Below are 24771 nucleotides of genomic sequence, written 5' to 3' on the forward strand. Positions count from 1 at the left end.
GCGGAATTGAATACATCCTTGCCTTAAGTCATCGACATTTAAAAACGTGATTGCTTTGATTTCTGGAATATGTAAAACAGAAGTCATTAATGAGACGTCGGCCACTGACAGAGAACTGACCATCTTTGAAACCCCCAGGGTTTCGCACAGCACTAGGGACACTTTAATTGTCCGTGGTCATTTGATTGAAAGGAAAATGACTGCATTATTTTATCGCGCCTCAGAGAAGTTTGTAATGTAGGATGGTGGGCTAGCCTTACTGTGCCGTAGTTTGCGGCTGGTACAGGCTTCGAGATCCGCGGGACACTTGCCGCCGGGGGAAGGCCGCGTTCGCGCGCCTCTGCCTCCGAAAACAGGGCGACCAACCGTCCGGCGTTCTAACTTCCGCCGCATCTGATTGGGTGACGCACGGCCGTGACGTTTTTATTGACAGCAACGACCGGTAATCAACGTGCTCATTCCACTCTGGGTCCAGCCCATTCCTCCCTCGGAGGCGGGATTTCCGCTTGGGTCTCCCTGACAGCTGAAGAAGTTGATAGAAGCCACTTCTGCGTTCATTGAGGGAGGTCACAAGTGCATGTTTTCAACAAATTAGTTCATCCTTGTGTGTGTTTTTTTAAAATTAGGATGTTTTGGGCAGAAGCTCTTGCCAACCGTACAATGGTAGATGGGCCCTTTTCTGAACAAGGCATTTGAATTGCTGTTCCAGTTCTTGTGTTAGGAGATATTCAGGGAAAACCTGGGTCCGTGTATTTCATTCATCCCGTAAATTGGCCAGAAAATGCCTGCCGGGTACAATCGGGAGAAAACAATGAAGATGAAAACAGTAAAGGCTTCGAAGGTAGGAAATGTTAAGAACTGACAGGAACAGATTTTAACAGTCAACTGTCCTTTACAGTTTCTAAAGTGATTAAATATTTTATTTAGAGACATAGAGCACGACAGGTCAGCTTTTCTGGTAAACTATTAAACTGTGGAACGCAATACCTAAAACTAAAAAGGATGCAGACTCGGTTCACAGTTTTAAAACGCCAGCTCAAAACCTTGCTTTTAGCTAACATAATTTTGTCTTTTATTTTTTTGTTTGTGTTTTATGCCATTGTAAATCACTTTGAATGACATTGTTTTTATGAAGAGTGCTGTATAAATAATTTATTATTATTACAGCACAAAGAGGCCTTGGGTCCATCTTGTCTGTGCCAAACTGTTATTCTGTCTGTTGACAGGCCATTCCACCTGCACTTGGGCCACAGCGCTCTATAATCTGCCCATCCATGTATTTATCCAAACTTCCCTTAAACATTGCAATCGAACCTGCCTCCACCACTTCCGCTGACAATTCACTCCACGATTGTACCACTCTCTGAGAGAAGAGGTCCTCTTTTTCACCCAAAGCCTATGATCTCTATAGCTCTAGCCACATCCAACCTCAGTGGAAAAAGCCCACTTGCATTTACCACTCACAACACGCTGGAGGAATTCAGCAGGTCGGGCAACATCCGTGGAAAAAATCGGTCGACGTTTCGGGCCGGAACCCTTTGTCAGGACTGTAGAGGAAAGGGGCAGAGGCCCTAAAAATTATGAGGGGTATAGATATGGTAAATATGCATTTACCATATCTATACCCCTCATAATTTTTGTATACCTCAATCAAATGGGTCCATGGTGCAGAAGGGAAGGAGGGAGAAGAGGAGAGCGCTAGTGATAGAGGACTTAGTTGTCAGAGGAACAGACAGGGGATTCTCTGGATGTGAACGGGACATCCAGATGGTATGTTGCCTCACAGGTGCCAGGGTCAGGGACATCTCAGATCGCATCTACAGCATTTCTGGGGGGGGGGTGGAGGAGAGCAGCCAGATGTTTTGCTACATACTGGATGGAAAAGCAAAGGGGTCCTGAAGAGAAAATTTAGAGATCTAAGCAGAAAGTTGAAAGCAGGACCTCCGCGATGGTAATTTCTGCCAAAACAGGATGATTTGGCAGATAAGTGCGTGGCTGAGAAGCTGGTGCAGGGGGCAGCACTTCAGGTTCTTGGATAATTGGGATCTCTTTTGGGGGAGGTATGACCTGTTCAAAAGGGACAGTAGCACCTGAACCTGAGGGGAACCAATGTTCTGACAGGCAGGTTTGTGAGAGCTGTTGAGGATGGGTTAAACTAATTTGGCAGGGTGATGGGAACCGGAGTGAAGGGACTCAGGATAGGATGGATGGTAAAAAAGCAAAGATAATATGCAGTCAGACTGTCAGAAAGGGCAAGCAGATGACAGGACAAAATTGCAGCCAGCAGGGTGAGTGTCAGTGCATGAGGGATGTAGGATCAAAAGCATAGCAGGTACAGTACTCCAAAGTGTTATATCTCAATCAACGGAAAAAAAGAAATGAGAGCGATGATCTTATTCCACTTTTGCAGATTGGCGGGTATGATGTTGTGGCTATCACTGAATCATAGCTGACGGTAGTTGTAGTTGGGAGCTGAATGTCCAAGGTATTGTATCAGAGAGATAGGATGGTCGGCAGAGGGGGTGCATGCCTCTGCTGATGAAGAATGGCATCAAACCATTAGAAAGATGTGACATAGGATTGGAAGACATTGAATCCTTGTGGGTCGAGTTAAGAAACTCTAAGGGTAAAAGGACCCTGATGGCAGTTATATACAGGTCTTCAAACAGTAGCTGGGATGTGGACCACAGATTACAACAGAAAATAGAAAAGATGTGTCAAAAGGGCAATGTTATGACCAAGCAAAAATTAGTGGAATATAGACAATTGGGAAGCTTTTTAAAAACACTTGAATTGACTTTATTTCTTGCATCCTTCACATACATGAGGACTAAAAAAATTCTTTACGTTACATCTCTGTCTGAATGTAGTAATTTGTAATAAATAGTATGTACAACAGGGCGGTCAATATAGCATAGAAATGCAGTTGTTTCAGCGTGAATTAATCAGTCTGATTGCCTGGTAGAAAAAGCTGTCCTGGTTCCTGTTGGTCCTGGGTTTAATGCTGTGGTACCATTTCCCGGATGGTAACAGCTGGAACAGTTTGTGGTTGGGGTGACTTGGGTCCCTAATGATCCTTTGGGCCCTTTTTAAGCATCTGTCTCTGTAAATGTCCTGAATAGGGGGAAGTTCCCAACTACAGATGTGCTGGGCTGTCTGCACCACTCTCTGCAGAGTCCTGCGATTGAGGGAAGTACGATTCCCATACCAGGCAGTGAGGATACTCTCAATTGTGCCCCTGTAGAAAGTCCTTAGCAATTGAAAGAATGATTTGGATGGAAAAAATGAATGTAAAAGCAAGTTAGCAAACAATATCAAGGTGGATAGTAAAAGCTTTTTTCAAGTGTTTAAAAAATAAGGGTGATGAGAGTGGATATAGGACGATTAGAAACTGATGTAGAGCAGGGTTCCCCAATTAGTTTTCCACAAGGGCCAAATTGTGTCAAGGATGCCAAGCCAAGGGCCAAAACGTCCAGGGTTTTGTTTCATTGCGCCAGTAAGTTGTTTTATGGACAGATGTTGTTGCTGTTGCTGCTATTGCCATTATTATTAGTAGTAGTAGTGGTAGTAGTAATAATTTAGGCCTGGGATTCTCAAAGTCTGTGTTGTGGGTCACACAAGAAAAAAAATGCACTCTTGAAACAAAATAAGTCGAAAACCAACCATTTAATTATGACTCTAGCTATCACAACTGTCAGCTGTCACATTGAGAACTCATCTGGGACTTAAAATACACACACACACACACACATAATAAACATGATAGTCTTCACCACTTCTCTTCCACACTAAATTTTAGCAGTACTGCCTTTTCCACTGTTTCTGTTCTCTCAATTAATCTATTTATTCTTTTTAATTAAGCTATGTAGCATTTGAAGTATGAAGTGTAGCTATAAATGAAATTATCGGTATTATTGTTGTTGTAGTATTATTATACCACAATAAGATTGACAAATGAACAAAAATAAATTGATTCACTCACCAATCAGTGAGAGAAGTGACAGTGACGGGATGAGGCAATCCTTCTGATGTCGGGCCTGTATTCTGTTGTGGCAATCCTGAGGCACTGGCCAAGATGTGCATTGGAGAGTCTGTTTCTGTCCTGGTTCTTGATAGAGTTCATTGAAGAAAACGATGACTCACATATGTACGTGGAGGGGAACAGTGTGAGTAGGAGCATTGAAATAGCTCTCCTGTTTTTGAATTGAGCTTGGGGAACCAGGTTGATCCAAAAGTCACTCACCCCAACGTCCTTGTGTTGTGCTTTGAGCAAGTCAGATTCAAGATTCAAAGATACAAAAAATTTTATTGTCATTCTAACCATACATCAGCTCTACAGGGCAGAATGAGACTGCATTTCCCAGGAGCAGTGCAATCATAACATAACAAACGCAACACTAAATAATAAACATAACAATAAATAGTAAAACACAACAGCCACATGTCAGTTAAAATCAAGTTATAAGTGTCCAGTGAAGTTAAAAGTGTCCAAAGCAGAGTCAGGTAGAGCAGCTATTTAGCAGTCTGACTGCCTGTGGGAGGAAGCTGTTTAGTAGCCTTGTGGTTTTAGTTTTGATGCTCCTGTAATGTTTGCCTGATGGCAGAAGAACAAACAGTTCACGGAGAGGGTGTGAGGGGTCTTTAATGATGTACCGTGTCTTCTGGAGGCATCGACTCTGAAAGAGGTGTTGGACAGAAAGTAGGGAGACCCCAATAACCTTCTCTGCTCCCCTAACCACCCTCTGCAAGGCGTTTTTGTCGACAGCACTGCAGCTGGAGTACCAGGTTGTGATGCAAAAGGTCAGCACACTCTCAACCACGCCTCTGTAGAATGTAGTTAAGATGTTAGTGGGGAGTGATGCTTGTTTAACCTTCCTCAGAAAGTGCAATCTCTGCTGGGCCCGTTTCACAATCCCAGTGGTGTTCCTGGACCAGGTGAGATTGTCCGAGATCTGAACCCCAAGGAACTTGATGTTTTCCACTCTCTCCACTGTGGAGCCACTGATGCTGAGGGGTGTGTGCTCAGGCTGAGACCGTCTGAAATCGACGATTATCTCCTTGGTTTTGGTGACATTAAGCATCAAGTTGTTATCACTGCACCAGCTCTCTAGGTGTTTGACCTCTTCCTTGTACATTGTTTCATCATTTTTGCTGATGAGCCCCACCACTGTGGTATCATCAGCAAATTTAATGATCAGGTTCTCCTTGAACCTGGCTGCACAGTCATGTATTAGCAGTGTAAACAGCAACAGGCTAAGCACACAGCCTTGTGGGGATCCAGTGCTCAACGTGATGGAGTCAGAGATGTTCCTGCCAACACGGACTGACTGTGGTCTCTCTGTCAAGAAATCCGGAATCCAGCGACACATGACAGTGTTAAGGCCAAGCAGCGACAGTTTCTCCACTAGTCTCTGTGGGATGATGGTATTGAATGCTGAACTGAAATCAATGTACAGGAAATTTTCCCATTTCCAAGACCTCCATCTGAAGAATTGCCTCATCTATGGAAGGCACCAGCCTTTTGGCCTCTGCAGTCCACTGGCCGTCAGCCGAAACGGAGAACGGACGTCTCAGGAAGAGGAGGATGTCACCTGAGAGTTGAGGGGAGCTTTCAAATCGTTCCCTGAAGTTTTCTGCCAGGCTTGTCACGAAACCCTTTATCACTGGATCCTCCCGCATTTCGTTCTTCTCGCAATGCTCCCGCAGACGTGGAAAGTGCAACTTTCTCCCATGAATGTCTCTCTCCAAAAGGTTCGGCTTTGACCGGAAAGCTTCAGTCGCCTCGTACATGTCCGCAACAGTGTGGCCATTGCCTTGTAGTTGCAGATTAAGTTGATTTAGATGAGACATGATGTGACACAAAAAAAGAACATGTGTCATCACCTTGTTGTCACTTAAAAACCTCTTAAATACTTGGGCTTTTTGGCTCTGCAGGCTGGATAAAAATGACATAAGCTCATCGCGCAGGTCGCACACCCTCTCCAACAAACGGCCTTTGCTCAGCCAGTGAACATTATTATGCAGCAAAAGATCTTTGTGTTCCGCTGACATTTCCTCCAGCAATGCTCTGAAAAGGCGATGTTGCAGACTAGAACTCTCACAAACGAAATTTACCAGTCTCGTCACAGTATCCATCGCCCCTTTCATTTCCCCACACAGTTTAGCGCACAACACCGATTTGTGAATAAAGCAATGAAATGCCAAGAGTGCTGAGTTAACAGCGGCAAACCTGCTTACCAAGCCTTTGTGTTGTCCCACCATCGACGGAGCCCCGTCGGTGACAACGGACACAATCTTGATCACATCCAATCCATTCTTTTCGAAGAACTGTGTCAATTCGTTAAAAATTATTTCCCCAGTTGTGTGGCCAGGCAGAGGAAGCAAACAAAGTAGCTCTTCCCTAAAGGTCTCCCCATCAAAAAATCTTGCGAACATAGATAGCTCTTCCATATTGGTTCAGTCACAGGACGAGTCTATGGCTAGTGATATGGCTTCTGCTTTCTCCAAATCGGTGAGTAGATTGGAAAAACACTCCTCCGCTAAAACTTCTACTCTTCCTGTTGCCGTGGTAGCCGACAATGGCACCGTCTTTAATAGCTTCACAACTGTTTTCTTGGTTTTCTCATCATGACTTAAAACTTCACCAGCCATATCAATTGCACATGTTTTAATCAACTCGGCATCGCGCACTCTACAGGGGCGTAGGTCAAGTGTACGATGTGGGATGAGGTTAAAATAAATCAGAGCAGCATGTGCTTTATTTACATGTTATGACAGGTGCGTTCACTTAAGTGCCAGTGGGTCGGCGCGGTCCAGACATTTGGTTCTCGCGGTCCAGACCTGGCCCGCAGTCCGCCTATTGGAGTTGTCTGATGTAGAGAAATAATAACAGGGGACAAGGAGATGGCAGGTGAACTAAATGAGTATTTTGCATCAGTCCTCACTGTGAAAGTCACTAGCAGTGTACCAGGTATTGAAGGGTGTGAGGGAAAAGAAATGAGTACAGTTGGTATTACAAAAGAGAAGGTGCTCAAAAAACTAAAAGTTCTAAAGGTACATAAGTCACTCGGACCAGATGAACTGCATCCTAGGGTTCCGAAAGGTAGCAGTACAAATTGCGAAGGCATTAGTAAATGATCTTTCAAGAATCATTGGACTCTGGCGTAGTTCCAGAGGGCTGGAAAATTGCAAATGTCACTCCACTCCTTAAGAAAAGAAGAAGGCAGCAGAAAGGAAATTTAGACCAGTTAGCCTGACCTCAGTGGTTGGGAAGATGTTGGAGTCAATTGTTAAGGATGAGGTTATGGAGTACTTTGTGACACAGGACAAGATAAGACAAAGTCAGAATGCATTCCTTAAGGGAAAATCTTGCCTGACGAACCTATTGGAATTCTTTGAGGAGATTACAAGTAGGATAGATAAAGGGGATGCAATATATGTATATTTGGATTTTCAGAAAGCCTTTGACAAGGTGCCACACATGAGGCTGCTTACCAAGTTAAATGCCTATGATATTACAGGAATGTTACTAGCGTGGTTAGAACATTAGATGATTGGTAGGAGGCATTGAGTGGGAATAAAAGGATCCTTTTCTGGTTGGCTGCCAGTGACTAATGGTGTTTTGCAGGGGTTGGTGTTGGGACCACTTCTTTTTATGCTATTTATTAATGATTTAGATGATGGAATAGATTGCTTTGCTGTCTTATTTGCATTTGATAGGAAGATTTGTGGAAAGGCAGGTAGTGCTGAGGAAACAGGTAGGCTGCAGAGGGACTTAGACAGATTAGGAGAATGGGCAAGAAAATGACACATGAAATACAATGTTGGAAAATGCATGGTCATGCACTTTGATAGAATAAATAAATGTGCAAACTCTTTTCTAAATGGGGAGAAAATCCAAAAATCTTAGATGCAAAGGGACTTGGGAGGCCTTGCGCAGAACACTCTGAAGGATAACTTGCAGGTGGAGTCAGTGATGAGGAAGGCAAGTGCAATGTTAACATTTATGTCGGGAGGTTTAGAATATAAGAACAGGGATGTGATGCTGAGGCTTTATAAGGTCTCACTTTGAACAATTTTGGGCTTCTTATCTGAGAAAAGATGTGCTGGCAATGGAGAGGGTACGGGGCGGTTCACAGGGATGATTCTGAGACTGAAAGGGTTATCATATGAGGAATCTTTGGTGGCTCTGAGCCTTTACTCATTTAGCAGGATGAAGGGGGATCTCATTGAAACCTTTCGAATGTTGAAAGGCCTTGTCACATCTGGAGTTTCCAGTTGGCGGAGGATTCCCCTCCACACCACTCTGACATATTGGGAAATCATGTTTGTGGCAGTGGTTTGCCTTTGCCTTCTGCCGGGTGAGTTTAAAGAGGACACCACCTCTTGCAATGGATGACCAGGCCATCTAAGTGCCTTGTTGTGCTCTTAGCGCTGCACAAATGCCTGCTGGCCTGCCTTCTTGACCATTGGACCATTAATTGGTCTCTTCTGCTCAATCCGCCATGGCCAGACTTCACACGCTGGGATAGGCAGATCCCCTACCTCACCGAGGGTCGAAGACCTGTCGGCTACCCTCACATGGTTTGGCCCGTCTGCCGAGATGGTTTATCGGGGTGTGGCCGCTGCACGTGCTACAGCTACTTGGAGCCACAGGTGAGAGCTGAGCGCCAGGTGGGGACCAAAGGTGGACGAGCTGCCCTGAAAAGGGCGCGGCAGGCCCCCCACCAGAGGTGCTTGGGGTGTATTGGGTGCTCCCTAGCCACCCAATACACCCCCAAGGTCTAGAAAGGCCTAGACAGAGTAAATGTGGAAAGGATGTTTCCCATGGTGGGAGAATCTAGGACAAGAGGGCACAGCCTCATGATAGAGGGGTGTCCATTTAAAACAGAGATGTGGAGAAATTTGTGGAATTTTTTTTTTTACCACAGGCAGTTGTGGAGGCCAGGTTGTTGCGTGCATTTAAGGCAGAGATTGATAGGTTCTTGATTTGCCATGGCATCAAAGGTTGCAGGGAGAAGGCTGGGGAGCCGGGCAGAGGAGGAAAAATGAATCAGCAATGATTGAATGGCAGAGCAGACTCGGGCCAAATGGCCTAATTCTGCCCTTGTGTCTTGTGGTCCAAATCTTTCCACATTTTCTTACGATCCAGGGGAAAGCAATCCTAATCTTTTCAACTTTTCTCAAGTTCCAGCAATATCCTTGTAAATTTTCTCTGTACTCTTTCAACCTTATAGATATCGTTCCTGTAAGCAGGTGACCAGAACTGCACATAAAGGCGTGGCACAGTAGCCTAATGGTTAATACAATGCTTTACAGTACAGGTAACCCGGGTTCAATGCCCGCCACTACCTATAAGGAGGTTATATGTTCTCTCCGTGACCTTGTGGGTTTCTCCCAAAGACGTACCGGTTGGTAGGCTAATTGGCCATTGTAAATTGTCTTGAGGTTAGGCTAGCATTAAATTGGATTGCTGGACAGTGTTGGTCGAAGCCTGGAAGGGCACACTCTGCGCTGAATCCGAATAAATAAATAGAACTCCAAGTTCAGTTTCAGCCAATTCTTACACAACTTTAACTTAACATCCCAAATCCAATACTCAGTACTCTGATCTATGAAAGCCAATGAGCCAGAAGCCCTCTTTATGACACCATCTACCTGTTGCACCACTTCCAAAGAAATTTCTACTGCACTCCTTGGTGTCCTACTGTTCTCTGTGTATGTCCTACCCTGGTTTGTTGCCCAAAATGCAATACCTCATACTTGTCTGCATTAAATGTCTTTTATTAGCCCATTTTTCCAGGTGGTCCAGATCCTGATGCAAGGTTAGATAGTCCTCCTTGCTGTACACTACACCCTCAATCTTGGTGTCATCTTCAAATTTGCTGATTCAGTTTACCACATTATCATCCAAATTATTAATATTGATGAGAAACAGTAACAGACCCAGCACCGATCCTTGTGACACCACTAGTCACAGGCTTCCAGTCAGAAGCAACCATCTACGCCCACTTTCTGGCTTGTTCCACTCTGCCAATGTTGAATCCAATTTACTACTTCATTCTGAATGCCAAGGAATTAGACCTGGACCTTCTGGAGCATCCCCCACCCACCCAGGACTTTATCAAAGTCATGTGACAATGTCCACTGCAGTTCCTTCATCAACTTTCCAGGTAACCTCCGTGGGAAAAACTCTATAAGATTGTTTAGACATTACCTACTATGCACAAAGCCATGTTGACTATCCCTAATCAGGCCCTATCTATCTAAGTACTTATATATCCTGTTCTTTAGAATATCTTCCAATAATTTACCTGCCACTGGTGACACAGGCCTATAATTTTCTGGCTTATTCTTAGAGCCTTTATTGAAAATGGATCAACATTAGCTATCCTACAGTCCACTGGCACTTCATTCATGGTTTTAGGATGTTTTAAGTACCTCTGCCAGGGCCCCTGCAATTTCTGCACTAGGTCAGAGGGGACACCTTGTCAGGTCCTGTAGACCTTTCCTGGTCCTGTTCCAGAGGTTTTATACAGGCAGCAAATCCCCGTTGTAAGTGGGAGTAGCAAGGGCTGGTAACTCCCCCCCCCCCGCCCCCCCCCCCAGGTCACTGGAGTCAAAGGTCTGTGTGAGTCTGGAATCAAGCCCTGAAGGGTCAAACCCATGACCTGAGGTCAATATCCAGACATTGGCAAAGTCTGGAGGGCAAAGTCAGAAGTCCAGAACACAGGGAACCTGGAGATAGAAGCCTGAAGTTTGAAGACTGATGGTAGAAACTCAAAGGAATCACGAGGGTCTGGATCAGATGTCTGTGGAAGTTCTTGGGTTGTTAATACAAATGATGCATTTCACTGTATGTACCTAGACAGAACCTTCGCCCAAATTGTACAGGATGCAACCATAATCATTGGTAACCTTAGCCTATTCACGCCAGTCCGTATCTTGTTTTTAACATGAGAGAATATCATAAAGGGACACCTGTGGGTTACTTGCTGTCCTACATGCTGAAATACCTACATAGATTACGGACACAGCGTTTGAAACTGTTTGATGTCTGTAACATATGAGGAATTAGTTTGTAAACATTAACTGGCCTGTGAACAAATCAGAGTGCACTTGGGAACAGCCGAAATGGGAACTTGGAGACAGTACCATTAAGTGCTTCAGAAATGATTTGCCTGGTAGATTAATCAATACTCTGTACAATTAATGAAAACTGTAAAATTGAACAAACAAATTTAAAAATATCTGCCCACAAAAGCACAGTAGTATTTAATTTCTGTTTAAGATTTCTGAGCATGAAGGACTGATTCATGCAACTACATTTAGGATGGTCTAATTCAGAGGTTCTCAACTTTTTTATTCCATGGACCCTGATGTTTCTGGACCATTAACAGAGGGGTCCATAAACCCCAGGTTGGGAATCCCTGGTCATTTTGGATCACATATCACAGTTGCTGGAATTCTTAAGCTCTTGAGTTCAAGCAGTTGGTTACATTAGGGAAAACGTGTAATTTGGGAAATGAGAAGCTAACATTGAAGGAAGATTGATGAGCTTTCATACCAGAAATATTGAAAGTCTGAAGGAATTAGCCTCTGTGAATTTATCCCAATTGAAGAGATGAGTCGTAGGCTCTTGGAGGAGAGCATGATAATTCATAGGAATGAGGGGAGAATTAAAAAATGGGTTTAACATAGCCTTAATGTAAATGGGTGATTGGTGTGGACTTTAAGCTATAGAACTATATCTGGGCTGCATATCAGTTTTTGATTGTATGATTTTAATGATTGTAGTCCATGTGGGACCCAGAGACCCAGGAAAAGAAGAAGCTACTGTTCTGCAGTAGCAGATGGAGAAACATGGTCAGGGGAGGATTCTCAGGTAGCAACCCCACCCGACAGAATCAAGAAGGATGGAAAGTGTGCAAATATAAAATTTTGTCCAAGATCGCTAATGTTTTGGCATTGAGCAAGTGATAGGAAAAACATCGGGGAAAATAAAGGCAATGAAGATCATCCAATAAATAAAGGGGAAATGAATGAGTAGAAAATATTTTCCAATATGATCGTGGACCTGAAAAAATACGAGCAAATTGTTGCATTGTAATAGATGAGATTAAGATTTGTGGAATTGGGAAATGATAACAAGCTGGACTAAAAATTAAAGCAACACACATCAAAGTTGCTGGTGAACGCAGCAGGCCAGGCAGCATCTGTAGGAAGAGGTGCAGTCGACGTTTCAGGCCGAGACCCTTCGCAGAAAGGCTGTTTTGGAGTCATATTGTGTGGCGTATCACAGGCTTATTCAGACCTATTTCTGTTGTTATGTGCCGTGATTTAGGATATACACATGGAAGCTTGGTCCAAACAGATGAATTGATTTTTGTTATTTAACTGGGGAAGTGGCACGATAAAAATCAGTCATGATTTCACTAAATGGTGAGCAGGTGAATGGTGCTCTGTAGCTTAATCCTGCTATTCTTGTTCTTGTGAAAGTGTTTTGAAATTTGTAGAACTGCAGACATGACCACCACTCAGGGAGAGTGGGAAGTAGGGAAGTTCTGGGTAATGTAGGGACTGAGACCAAGATCTGACTTGGCTTGAGCCATCATCTTGACAATTGATGGAAATAGTTACATGGACAGTACTTTCTGGAGACCTTAATGACCTTGGTTTCAGATTTCCTATTGTTTAAGTGATATTAATAATGTCATATATTTTATAACAAAAACATATTAATGCATCTGAAGCGGGGACAAATGATAGTTACATGGGGGTGGGTTTCAGTATGGGATCCTCCAGAATGTAGGGAGAAACACCATTTGTGAAGTTTCACTGCCTGTAATGCATAGATAAAAATAAGAGTGAAAACAATCCTGTTGCATTCTTTGGAGAGGTTTCAATGGATGGCTTAATCAATTAACTTAAAGGCTTTTGAAAGATTTGCACTTCAGTGGTCACAGTCATTCTTCTCATGATTTCTTTGATTATGTCCATTTCAGTGCTGTTTAAGATGAGACAGCAGTCTAGGGGAATGAATGGTCCAGATGAGTTTTGTGAGTACAGCTACAATGGTGGATATTTAATTTGGGGCCAAAGAAAATTTGAGGGAGAACCAATTTAAACATCAGCTTCTATGAGGATCAGAAGACCATAAAAGATAGTAACAGAATTAGGCTATTCAGCCCATCAAGTCTGCTCTGCAATTTCATCATGTTTGATCCATTTTCTCTTTCGATGCCATTCTCCTGCCTTTTCCCCATAACATTTCACGCCTTGACTAATCAAGAGCCTATCAACCTCCACCTTAAATACACCCAATAACCTGGCCTCCGCAGCCACCTGTGACAATGAATCCCAGATTCACCACCCTCTGCCTAAAGAAATTTCTCCTTATCTCCATTCTAAATGGATGCCCCTCTATTCTGAGGCTGTACCCTCTTTTCCTAGACTCCATCACTATAGGAAACATTCTCTCCACGTCCACTCTATTGAGACCATTCAACATTTGATAGGTTTCAATGAAATTCTTCTCTTCCCCCCCCCATTCTAAATTCCACCGAGTAGTACAGGCCCACAACCATCAAACACTCTTCATAAGATATCCCTTTCATTCCCGGAATCATTCTTGTAACCTCCTCTGAACCCTTTCCAATGTCAGCACATCCTTTCTTGGAGAAGGGGCCCAAAACTGCTCACAATGCTCCAAGTGAGGCCTCACCAATGCTTTACAAAGCCTCAGCATTACATCCTTACTTTTATATCCTAGTCCTCTCAAAGTGAATGCTAACATTGCATTTACCTTCCTCACCTCCACCTTAATCTGCCAGTTAACCTTCAGGGAATCTGCCACGAGGACTCCCAAGTACCTTTGAATTTTCTGTCGATTTATAAAATAGTCTACGCTTTTGTTCTTTCTACCAAAGTGCATGACTATATATTTTGTGACACTGTATTCCATCTGCCACTTATTTGCCCTTTCTCTGAATCTCTCTAAGTCCTACTGCAGCCTCCTGCTTCCTCAACACTACCTGCACCCCCCACTTATCTTCATATTGTCCGCAAATGTAGCCACAAATCCATCAGTTCTGTCATCCAGATCATTATCATATAATGTAAAAAGAAGCGGTCCCAATACTGACCCTGCGGAACACCACTTGTTACTGGCAGCCAACCAGAAAAGGCTCCCTTTATTCCCACTATTTGCCTCATGCCAATCAGCTAATCCACGCCGGTATCTTTCTTGTAATACCATGGGTTCTAATCTTGTTATCACCTTCATGTGTGGCAGCTGGTCAAAGGCCTTCTGAAAATCCAAGTGCAGAACATCCAATGATTCTCCTCTTCCTGTCCTGCTTATTATTTGCTCAGGAAGAATTCCAATAGATTTGTCAGACAAGATTTTCCCTTAAGATAACCATGCTGACCTTGACCTATTTTATCATGTGCCTCCAAGTACCGAGATCTCATCCTTAACAATTGACTCCAGTATATTTCCAGCCACTGAGGTCAGGCCAGCTGCCTCGCTCTTCAAGAGTGTAGTGACACTTGCAATTTTCCAGTCCTCCGGCACTATGAATCTGGTGATTCTTGAATGATCATTGTCAATACCTCCACAATCTCACCAGCCACCTCTTTCAGAACCCTGGGGTGTAGTCTGTTACATTTTGTAAATTCAAAACATTAAACTATTTCAAAGGAAAACAAGAGAGCCAGGAATGTGTGTCTAACTTTGGTTTTTACTTTAAGCGAAGCACACACCTATCATGTGGTAGCATCATGACATATGCAATTCACTTATTTTTACATATAACCTGTAATGAATTATTTATATGAACAAGAATGCTTAATCAAACAATATATTTACAATATTACTCATACTACTGAAATATTAAGTACAGAACCTTTCTCCCTGCTTAGCTATAAACTCCAACGCAATAGAGAATGCATTTCAACTATGTACACAATGTATTATATCATACACCTGTATGCATTGTAAGTTTTAATTTGTCCCATTCAGACCTAAAGATTTAATCACTGTAGAGAACCTCCTCCGTGGTGGTTGTAGGAGTTGACTCTGAGATTGCAGGAAGTAGTTCTGACTGCAGTGGCCACTTTCCTTCTCTAACAATTGACTCTGCTGTCCTCAACTGATTGATGTGCCATCTCCAGGTGATATGAGACGCAATTTCTACTGTGTAGGGAAGTGTTCCAGTTCTTTCCTTTATCTTTCTGATCACCAGTCTGGTCCCTCGCCAGGACTGCTTGTCCAGGAGTGAAACATCAGACTGCCTTATTTAAGGAGCCTTGTTTAGGTAGAATTTCTGTCACCTTTTTGTCCTGCATACTCCTTCTGAGATTGGGTTTGAGGAGATCCAAGTGTGAATGCAAGGGATGACAAAGGAACAGCACAGCTGGTGAGTTGTTGGTTGTGGAGTGTGCTGCATTATGATATTCAAGGAGGAAATTAGTCAGTTTCTGATTCAGTGTTAGTTTAGTGTGTTCTGCTGACATTGCTTACAGTGCATTCTTTGGACTCTAGACAAACCTTTCTACCAAGCCATTTGTAGCTGGGTGGCATGGTGCAGATATATGTTCTGTTCCATTCATTTTTAGGAATGACTGAATCTGTTCCACCACAAACTGTGGTCCATTGTCACTGATTAAGTGTTCTGGAACACCAGTCCTTGTGAAGAAGTTTCTCAACACATCAACAGTGTGCGAGGTTGTAGTGGAGTCCACTGGGAAAACATATGGCTACTTGGTAGCTACATTCACTACTACCAAGAAATTTGTGCCCTTGAGTGGTCTGACAAAACCCACAAGAATCCTCTGCCAAGGCAATGCAAGCCATTCCCAGGGATGGTTAGGCATTGCTCTTGGCTTCTTGGTTGTTGTATTTGACTGCTATGAATGTCATTCTCACAGGAATTATCTTTCCTCTAGTACAAGTTCTTAGCTGTATATCTGCAAGCTTCAGTTTAGTATCTTTGAAATGCCATTCAAGCTCATTGTGTGGAATCACTGAAATAGCTGAGCCAGTGACCATTTCCATTTTGATTGATTTGCCACTCACTTCTGGCACAAGCCATGTTGCATGTCTGTTGTTAGGTTTCACATTTTAAATCTTAAGTCTACTCAGTCTTTTGTCATTCTCATCACCATCAGATTTTTCATCAACAGCAAGCAGATTAGTGCTCTTTTTGAAATTGTACCTTGACTTTTTAATTTTTTTTCTCTTGTTTGTGTAGTCCATTTATGTCTGCCAAACCTGCTCTTTTTATGTATCCTAGTTTGATCCATTTTCTGCAAGTTTTGCCTTTAAATCTGCATTGGTTTGGTGTATGGGAGCTCTTGCCACAACAGTAACACCATTTGTTCAGCAAGTCTGGTTTCTGTTTGGACACTGCAGTTTTGTGCACGCTCATTTTAATTCCTGACTGTAACTCAATTTCGTCTCTGCTATTTGCATTGATACAGCAATTTCAGCTGCTCTTAAATATAAGCTGTGCTTCAGTTCAGAGACATTTTTGAATGCTTTCTAGTTAGATTCCACGATCTCTTAGTGCATCATTAAGCCCATTACTAAACTGACAATGTTCAGATAACTTGTGCAATTCAGCCCCCTATGCTGAAATAGGCTACCCTTCCTTTTGATTCCGCTTATGAAACCTAAAGCATTCTGCAAGCAACAATGGCTTTGGTTCCAAATGTTCCTGCATTACTTGCTGGATAACTGGATGAAGTGGATCAGCCCATGAATGAATGGTGGAGCAGACTCGATGGGCTGTATGGCCTACTTCTGCTCCTAAATCTTATGGTCTTACACGATAATCAGCAAAGTTATTTTCGGCTGGTTTGGTTGGAACAGTCAAACTCCGAAGCAGATTGTATGCCTTAAATCCAATGCACTCAGCAAAAGTACTCCATTTGCTTTAAAATACTGCTTATTTCATTCTGTATACAATATCCAGTTATCTGTTATGTAATGGAACACGTCCATCTTTCTGATGTAGTTAGCTATTTCTGCTTTTCTTTATTATTGTTATCACCCAACACGCACTCATTCCTGCCCCCAACACTCTCGAACTTCTGCCATACTGTGTCTTCTACAGTGAAGACGAATCAAAATATTTAATTAGTTTGTCTGCCATTTCCTTGTTCCCCCATTACTACATCTCCTGTGTCATTTTCTAGTGGGCCAATATCTATTCTCACTTCTCTTCTACTTTTTATAGATCTGAAAAAAAAAACTTCTGGTATTGTCTTTGATCATATTGGCTAGCTTACCTTCATATTTCATCTTTTCCCTCCTTATGGCTTTTTTAGTTGTCTTCTGTTGGTTTTTAGAAGCTTCCCTCTAAATTCCCACTAATTTTTGCTTTATTTATTGCCGTTTGCCTCTTTTGACTTCTGTTGTCAGCCACAGTTGTGTCATCCTGCCTTCAGATACGTTATCCCTGCTCGTGTCTTCTTCCAATCAATTTTGGCCAGCTCCTCTCTCATGACTCTATAATTCCATTTACTCCACTGTAATAGTGATACATCTGAATTTAACTTCTCACTCTTAAACTGCATTATGACTTCTATCATTTTATGATCACTGTCTGATAAGGGTTCTTTTATCTTAAGCTCTGTCATCATATCTGGTTCATTACACCATAATAGCTTCTTCCATAATGGGCTGAACCATAAGCTGCCCTAAAAAGCTATCTCATAGGCATTCTACAAAATCTCTCTTGGAATCCAGCACCAACCTGATTTTCCCAATTTGCCTTCATATTGAAATCCCCCAAGACTATCATAACATTTCCCTTTTAACAAGCCATTTCTATCTCCCATTGTAATCTGTAGCCCACATCCTGGCTACTGTTTGGAGGCCTGTATATATCTCCCATCAGTTTTTTGACCCTTGCAGTTTTTAACTCTACCCACAATGACTCTACATCTTTTGATCCTATATCACCTCTTTCTAAGGATTTTATTTCATTTTTTACCAACATAGCAATCCCACCCCTCTGTCTACCTGCCTGTTCTTTTGACTGAATGTGTGTCTTTGTACGTTAAGCTCCCAACTCTGATCTTTGAGCCACGACTCAGTGATGCCCACAATGTCGTATCTGCCAATCTCTATCTGCACTGCAAGATCATTTAACTTATTCTGTATAGTGCATACATTGAAATATAACACTTTCAGTCATGCATTCATTACCCTTTTTGATTTTGTCCTCATGTTACACTGCAACTCATCCCACCGACTGTAATTTTACCCTATCATTTACCTGTCTTTCCTGATTGTCTCACTGCACACTGCATCCAGTTGCATACCAACTGACCCATTCTCAGCCCCATCCCCTTGCCAATTTAGTTTAACCCTTCTCAAGAAGGGTGGTTAGCATTATAATGATTATAAGTTAGTTTGGTGCTGGTGATAAAATGCAAAAATCAGAAAGGGTTAATGTGTGTGATCAAGGTCATGGAAATGGTAACAGAAAGGGAAATAATATAGGAGGAATTCGTTTGAAAGGAGTTAAAGCAGAAGTTTCAAGTTCTTGTGTGTCAACATTACGGAGTGTGAGGGGATTTGGTATGCCACCAAAGACTTACAAATTTCTACAGATATACTGTGGAGATCATTCTTACAGATTGATTGCCATCTGGTATAGAGGCGCCAATACAAAGGATCGATAAAAGCTTCAGGTAGTTCGAAGCTCAGTCAGCTTCAAGGGCACTAGCCTCCCCACTACTGAGGACATCTGTAATAGGTGATGCCTTAAGAATGTGGTATCTCTCATTAAGAATCCTCACCATCATGGAAGAGCTACAGGAACCTGAAGACACAAACTCATCAGTTTAGGAATAGCTTCTTCTCTTCTGCCATCGGATTTCTGGAAAGACCATGAACACTTCCTCATTTTTGCTCTCTTTTTGCACGACTTAATTTTTTTATGATTCTTATTGTAACTTGTAATTTTTAATGTATTGCACAAAACAACAAATTTCATGATGTATGTTGGTGATGATACAACTGTTTCTGAGAAGCGAGTAGAACAATTAAATGAACTAATACCTCTATGTTTTTTACCCTAGCTTTGCTTTGAATTGTTACGTTTGAAATTATTCAAGATATAGTGCTAATACAGAAACAAGAAGGGAACGCATAACAAATCAAATCCATTGCAAATAGTAATGGAAACTAAACATAGATATTTGGGAACAGCATGTTGTAAGGTCGTCTTTAATCTACATTTTAAGTGAAGACTTAAAAGGAAGAAAAGTGTTAAAGCGGGCTTGCAGTATTAAGTGGGAATTTTTTTTCATGGTTCCATTGACTTTGTTTCAAATTATATTTTAATATTTGGAATTTTCTCATTGTTATTTTTCTTACATGTCACTTGGATTTTTATTAGTAGATCTAGAGGTGTTTCGTTGGTCCTTTATTGCTTTTTCTAAATCCTGGAATTAACTCCTTATAGCGCTGTGGGAATATCTTCAACAATATTTCTAAAATGGTTCAGAAAGGTGGCTCAACACCACTTCCACGGCAATAATTAGGAATGGGAAATAAATAATGGCCTTATCAATGATGCCCAGGTCTCAAAAATTAATTTGGAAAAAAAATACTTGTTCAGTTTTAATTTATTAGCACCACTGGTATAGTAGTGAAAGATGACACATGATTTCCTATAACAAATATGCATATCAGGGACTATCATTTTGATTACCATTTTAAATTAACAGGCCACAGTGCAAAGAAGTTAGAGGTTGCCAATTTATTTAGGATTTTTTTGTAAAATTAATGAAAATTTCCTTGCTAGGTGCTCTCTTCAGGACGTTTAGTGGGCTCTTCAAAGCAATGGAGTGGAAAAAAAAGGTAAGAGATTCAATTATATACACTAATATCATAATCAATATGGTAAACTTTCTCGTGAGGTTCAAATATTTACAGCAGTTGTTTATAATGCAGATGTGAGCAAAGGATATATTCCAAAAGAGCAATGTATTATTTGTCTAAAAATGGCTGCCTGAACATGCCTTTATTGAGACTGACAATGCTTCTCTTCTGCATCAGAGTTTTCAGAATACAATGATGAGTGTAATTAATGTACTGAATTCCATTGCTTATAATGCTGTTGCTTCCACAATTTTTTATTTCTCACATAAATAACAAATAAATTATTAAGCCTTTCACATGATTTTTTTCATAATTATTAGACTTTGGAAGCTGTGGGCACCTTGTTTGGTACTCAGTGTCACTAAAACATGTAGGTTGGTTTAACATGATCATTTGTCTCGTATCTTAATATTGTGGGAGTTTGTATATCAAAAGAAGTCTGCAGAATTTTATCTGAATATCATGAAAAGGAACATTTATTGATGTCAATATCCTTGCACTGACCTGTTGCAGATGTTTTCTTGGAAGAAAGAACAGTACATAAATATAAACAGATTTACAACTATTTTTCATAACGTTCAGCATTATGTAACAAATGAGTTTAAATGGTTCATCTCGAAATCCATTTGAAAGTAAAAGTTAGTTTTATTCCATTTTGATTTTTGTTTTCTTATTAGGAACACAGGAGGAAAAGCTTCCGTAGCCTCTGTAGAGTCTGGTTATTCGCTGTATTCCACTGATTCTGAGGATCAGGTGTGTCTGTTGGTACAATGCAATTTGAAGTCAGAATATACAGTAGTTATAGTAATCAACGTGCAAAACATCAATAATGTAACACAAGAGTCTTCCTCTTAACACTACTTGCATTAACTTTTATTGCCGACAGGTGGTAAGAGTGGGCTCCCTCACCTCTGCCCCTCTGACCCTCAACATAGGTGCTCCTCAAGACTATGTCCTAAGCCCCCTCCTTTACTCTCTGTATACCCATGACTCTGTCACCATCCATAGCTCCAATCTGCGAATTAAATTTGCTGACGACACTACACTGGCCTAATCTCAAATAATAATGAGGCAGTCTTCAGAGAAGAAGTCATCACCCTGACACAGTGGTGTCAAGAAAACAACCTCTCCCACAATGTAACTAAAACAAAGGAGTTGGTTGTGGACTACAGGGGGCATGGAGACAGTCTAACTTATATTGACATCAGTGGATCTGGGGCTGAGAGGGTGAATAGCTTCAGGTTCCTCGGCATACACATCACCAAGGATCTCACGTGATCTGTACATACCACAAAATACTCTGCAGATGCTGGGGTCAAAGCAACACTCACAACACGCTGGAGGAACTCAGCAGGTCGGGCAGCATCCGTGGAACCGATCAGTCAACATTTCGGGCCGGAACCCTTCGTCAGGACTGAAGAGGGAAGGAGCAGAGGCCCTATAAAGAAGGTGGGGGGAGGGTGGGAAGGAGAAGGCTGGTAGGTTCCAGGTGAAAAACCAGTAAGGGGAAAGGTAAAGGGGTTGGGGAGGGGAAGCAGGGAGGTGATAGGCAGGAAAGGTGAAGAAGGAAAAGGGGAAAACACAATGGGTAGTAGAAGGAGGTGGAACCATGAGGGAGGTGATAGGCAGCTGGGGGAGGGGGCAGAGTGATATAGGGATAGGGGAAGGGAGGGGGAGGGAATTACCGGAAGTTGGAGAATTCTATGTTCATACCAAGGGGCTGGAGACTAGCTAGACGGTATATGAGGTGTTTCTCCTCCAACCTGAGTTTAGCCTTATCATGGCAGTAGAGGAGGCCAAGTATCCGAATATGTGCTTACCAGCTGTGTGGTGAAAAAGGCACAACAGCGCCTCTTTCACCTCAGTCAGTTGAAGAAGTTTGGTGTGGGCCCCCAAATCCTAAGAACTTTCTACAGGGGCACAATTGAGAGCATCCTGACTGGCTGCATCACTGCCTGGTATGGAAACTATACTTCCCTCAATTGTAGGACTCTGCAGAGAGTGGTGCGGACAGCCCAGCGCATCTGTAGATGTGAACTTCCCACTATTCAGGGCATTTACAAAGACAGGTGTATAAAAAGGGCCTGAAAGATCATCGGGGACCCGAGTCACCCCAACAACAAACTGTTCCAGCTGCTACCATCTGTGAAACGGTACTGCAGCATAAAAGCTGGGACCAAAAGGCTCCGGGACAGCTTCTTCCACCAGGCCATGAGACTGATTAACTTATGCTAACACAACTGTATTTCTATGCTATATTGACTGTCCTGTTGTACATACTATTTAATTTAAATTACTATAATTTGCACATTGCACATTTGAACGGAGACCGTAATGTAAAGATTTTTACTCCTCATGTATATGAAGGATGTAAGAAATAAAATCAATTCAATTCAATTTTTCCAAAGGTTACAAACATTCATAAAGGCATTGACCGATGTGCAGCTTTATTGAAGGACATTTTGGAAAGTGAGAACACAGGTATTTAAATTTTCTAATTATTCTAATGGTGACATCATACAATTTTTGAAATATTTTATATAATTTAGTTACTTATTTGCAAAATCAAAACTGAAAATAAATAGAGAAAAGCTATTTTAGTGAAGCTTTGTAAGTGCACTAAAGGACTAAAAAATGAATTTGTACAATAATAAAAACGAAGAATGCTAATCAATGAAGCCAGTAAAAAGAACAAATATGGAACAAGAGATGCAATGAAATATACTCAAAAGATAAAAAAAAAAAGTCATAGGAGTAGGGGACAGAAGGAGGTGTGATTTTAGCAATGCAAGTTGGGACTGTGATGGAGTAAATAGAAGATGCAGCCAAGTGGGAAATGTTTAGTAAAATCATATCACATCTGCTCTAGTCAATCCAAGGACTATACCAATGGGAAGGGTGAGTTGCATGTTTTCCATGTTTGGATCGGAAGTTAACAAGAAAATAGTATGGTATATTGGAATTTGGACTGTTACTGGCAGACAATTAAGCTAGATATTCAAGGAGTTTTATGAGTAAAGTAAAGAAAAAACAGGGAAAGAGTAAGGCTTTAGGGATAACAGGGGCAATCTCTGTATGGAGGTAGGAGTTAGGGTCTTAAATGAATACATTTTCAGGTTTCACAAAGGAAACAACCTTGAGAGTTTGAGAACTCAGTGAATGGAAAAAGTGAAATATGAATATGTAGTGCTTGATGCCCTACCGGCCTTAGAGGTGGATAAATCCACATGGCTAAATGAAATTTATCCTAGGCTGCTATGGAAGGCAAATGAAGAGATTTCTGGGGCTCTGGCTGAGAGTTTTATATCTTTGCTTGCCTCACGTGATGAACCAGATGACTAGCAGACTGCATATGTGGTCAGCTATTTCAAGAAGAGTGGCATGGTAAAGCCTGACAATTCCAGACCTTTGACCATAATGTCAGTAGTAGTGCAGAAAATTCTGAGGGAAAGATAAATGATTACTTGTAAAGGCAGGGACTAATCGGAGATTGTCAGCATGGCTTTGTCTTGTCTGAGAAATCAGTTAGGATTTTTAATATAAGAACATAACTTTGTTGACAAGGACAAAACAATATTTATGGTTTACGTGAAACTCATTAAGTCCTTCCTCTGTTGTTCTGATAGTTTAAAAAAAATGAAATCAAATCATTGGGAAGAGGTGACATAGGGTCGGAAGGTGTTGAATCATTGTGGACAGAGCTAAGGATCTACAAAGGTAAAAAGACCCTGATGGGAGTTGTATACAGACCCCCAAACAGTAGTAAGGGTGTGGGGTAAGGATGAATTGAAGGAAATTTATATTAGGCAGGAAATGGTGTTGGATAGGCTGTTGGGTCTGAAGGCTGATAAGTCCCCGGGACCTGATGGTCTGCATCCCAGGGCACTTAAGGAGGTGGCTTTAGAAATGCTGGACGCATTAGTAATCATTTTCCAATGTTCTATAGATTCAGGATCAGTTCCTGTGGATTGGAGGGTGGCTAATGTTGTCCCTCTCTTCCAGAAGGGAGGAAGAGAGAAAGCAGGGAATTATAGACCAGTTAGCCTGATGTCGGTGGTGGGAAAGATGCTAGAGTCAATTATAAAAGATGAAATTACGACACACCTGGATAGTAGTAACAGGATCGGTCCAAGTCAGCATGGATTTACGAAGGGGAAATCGTGCTTGACTAATCTTCTGGAATTTTTTGAGGATGTAACTATGAAAATGGACAAGGGAGAGCCAGTGGAGGTAGTGTACCTGGACCTTCAGAAAGCCTTTGATAAAGTCCCACATAGGAGATTAGTGGGCAAAATTAGGGCACATGGTATTGGGGGCAGAGTACTGACATAGATTGAAAATTGGCTGGCTGACAGAAAAGAAAGAGTAGCGATTAACGGGTCCCTTTCGGAATGGCAGGCGGTGACCAGTGGGGTACCGCGGGGTTCAGTGCTGGGACTGTAGCTGTTTACAATATATATTAATGATTTAGATGAGGGAATTAAAAGCAACATTAGCAAATTTGCCGATGACACAAAGCCGGGTGGCAGTGTGAAATGTGAGGAGGATATTATGAGAATGCAGCGTGACTTGGACAGGCTGGGTGAGTGGGCGGATGCATGGCAGATGCAGTTTAATGTGGATAAATGTGAGGTTATCCACTTTGGTGGTAAGAATGGGAAGGCAGATTATTATCTAAATGGAGTCAAGTTAGGAAAAGGGGAAGCACAACGAGATCTAGGTGTTCTTGTACATCAGTCACTGAAAGCAAGCATGCAAGTACAGCAGGCAGTGAAGAAAGCTAATGGCATGCTGGCCTTCATAACAAGGGGAATTGAGTATAAGAGCAAAGAGGTTCTTCTGCAGCTGTACAGGGCCCTGGTGAGACCACACCT

At 42.0% G+C, this 24771-nt stretch overlaps 1 protein-coding gene across 3 annotated transcripts in view; it reads left to right on the plus strand.

Annotated features, from left to right (window-relative positions):
* The first annotated feature begins 519 nt into the window (after positions 1 to 519).
* Positions 520 to 24771, plus strand: part of ccdc14 (coiled-coil domain containing 14) — a 55796-nt gene continuing 31544 nt past the window's right edge. For all 3 annotated transcript variants that reach the window (XM_072259658.1, XM_072259660.1, XM_072259661.1), the window contains exons 1-4: positions 520 to 841; positions 19821 to 19876; positions 20575 to 20650; positions 22306 to 22378. In XM_072259658.1, coding sequence (XP_072115759.1) covers positions 782 to 841; positions 19821 to 19876; positions 20575 to 20650; positions 22306 to 22378 — 265 coding nt within the window. In that variant the 5' untranslated portion in view covers positions 520 to 781. The remainder of the gene's footprint in view (positions 842 to 19820; positions 19877 to 20574; positions 20651 to 22305; positions 22379 to 24771) is intronic.

Source organism: Mobula birostris, chromosome 6 (genome assembly GCF_030028105.1).
Source record: "Mobula birostris isolate sMobBir1 chromosome 6, sMobBir1.hap1, whole genome shotgun sequence".
NCBI classification, from domain to species: domain Eukaryota; kingdom Metazoa; phylum Chordata; class Chondrichthyes; order Myliobatiformes; family Myliobatidae; genus Mobula; species Mobula birostris.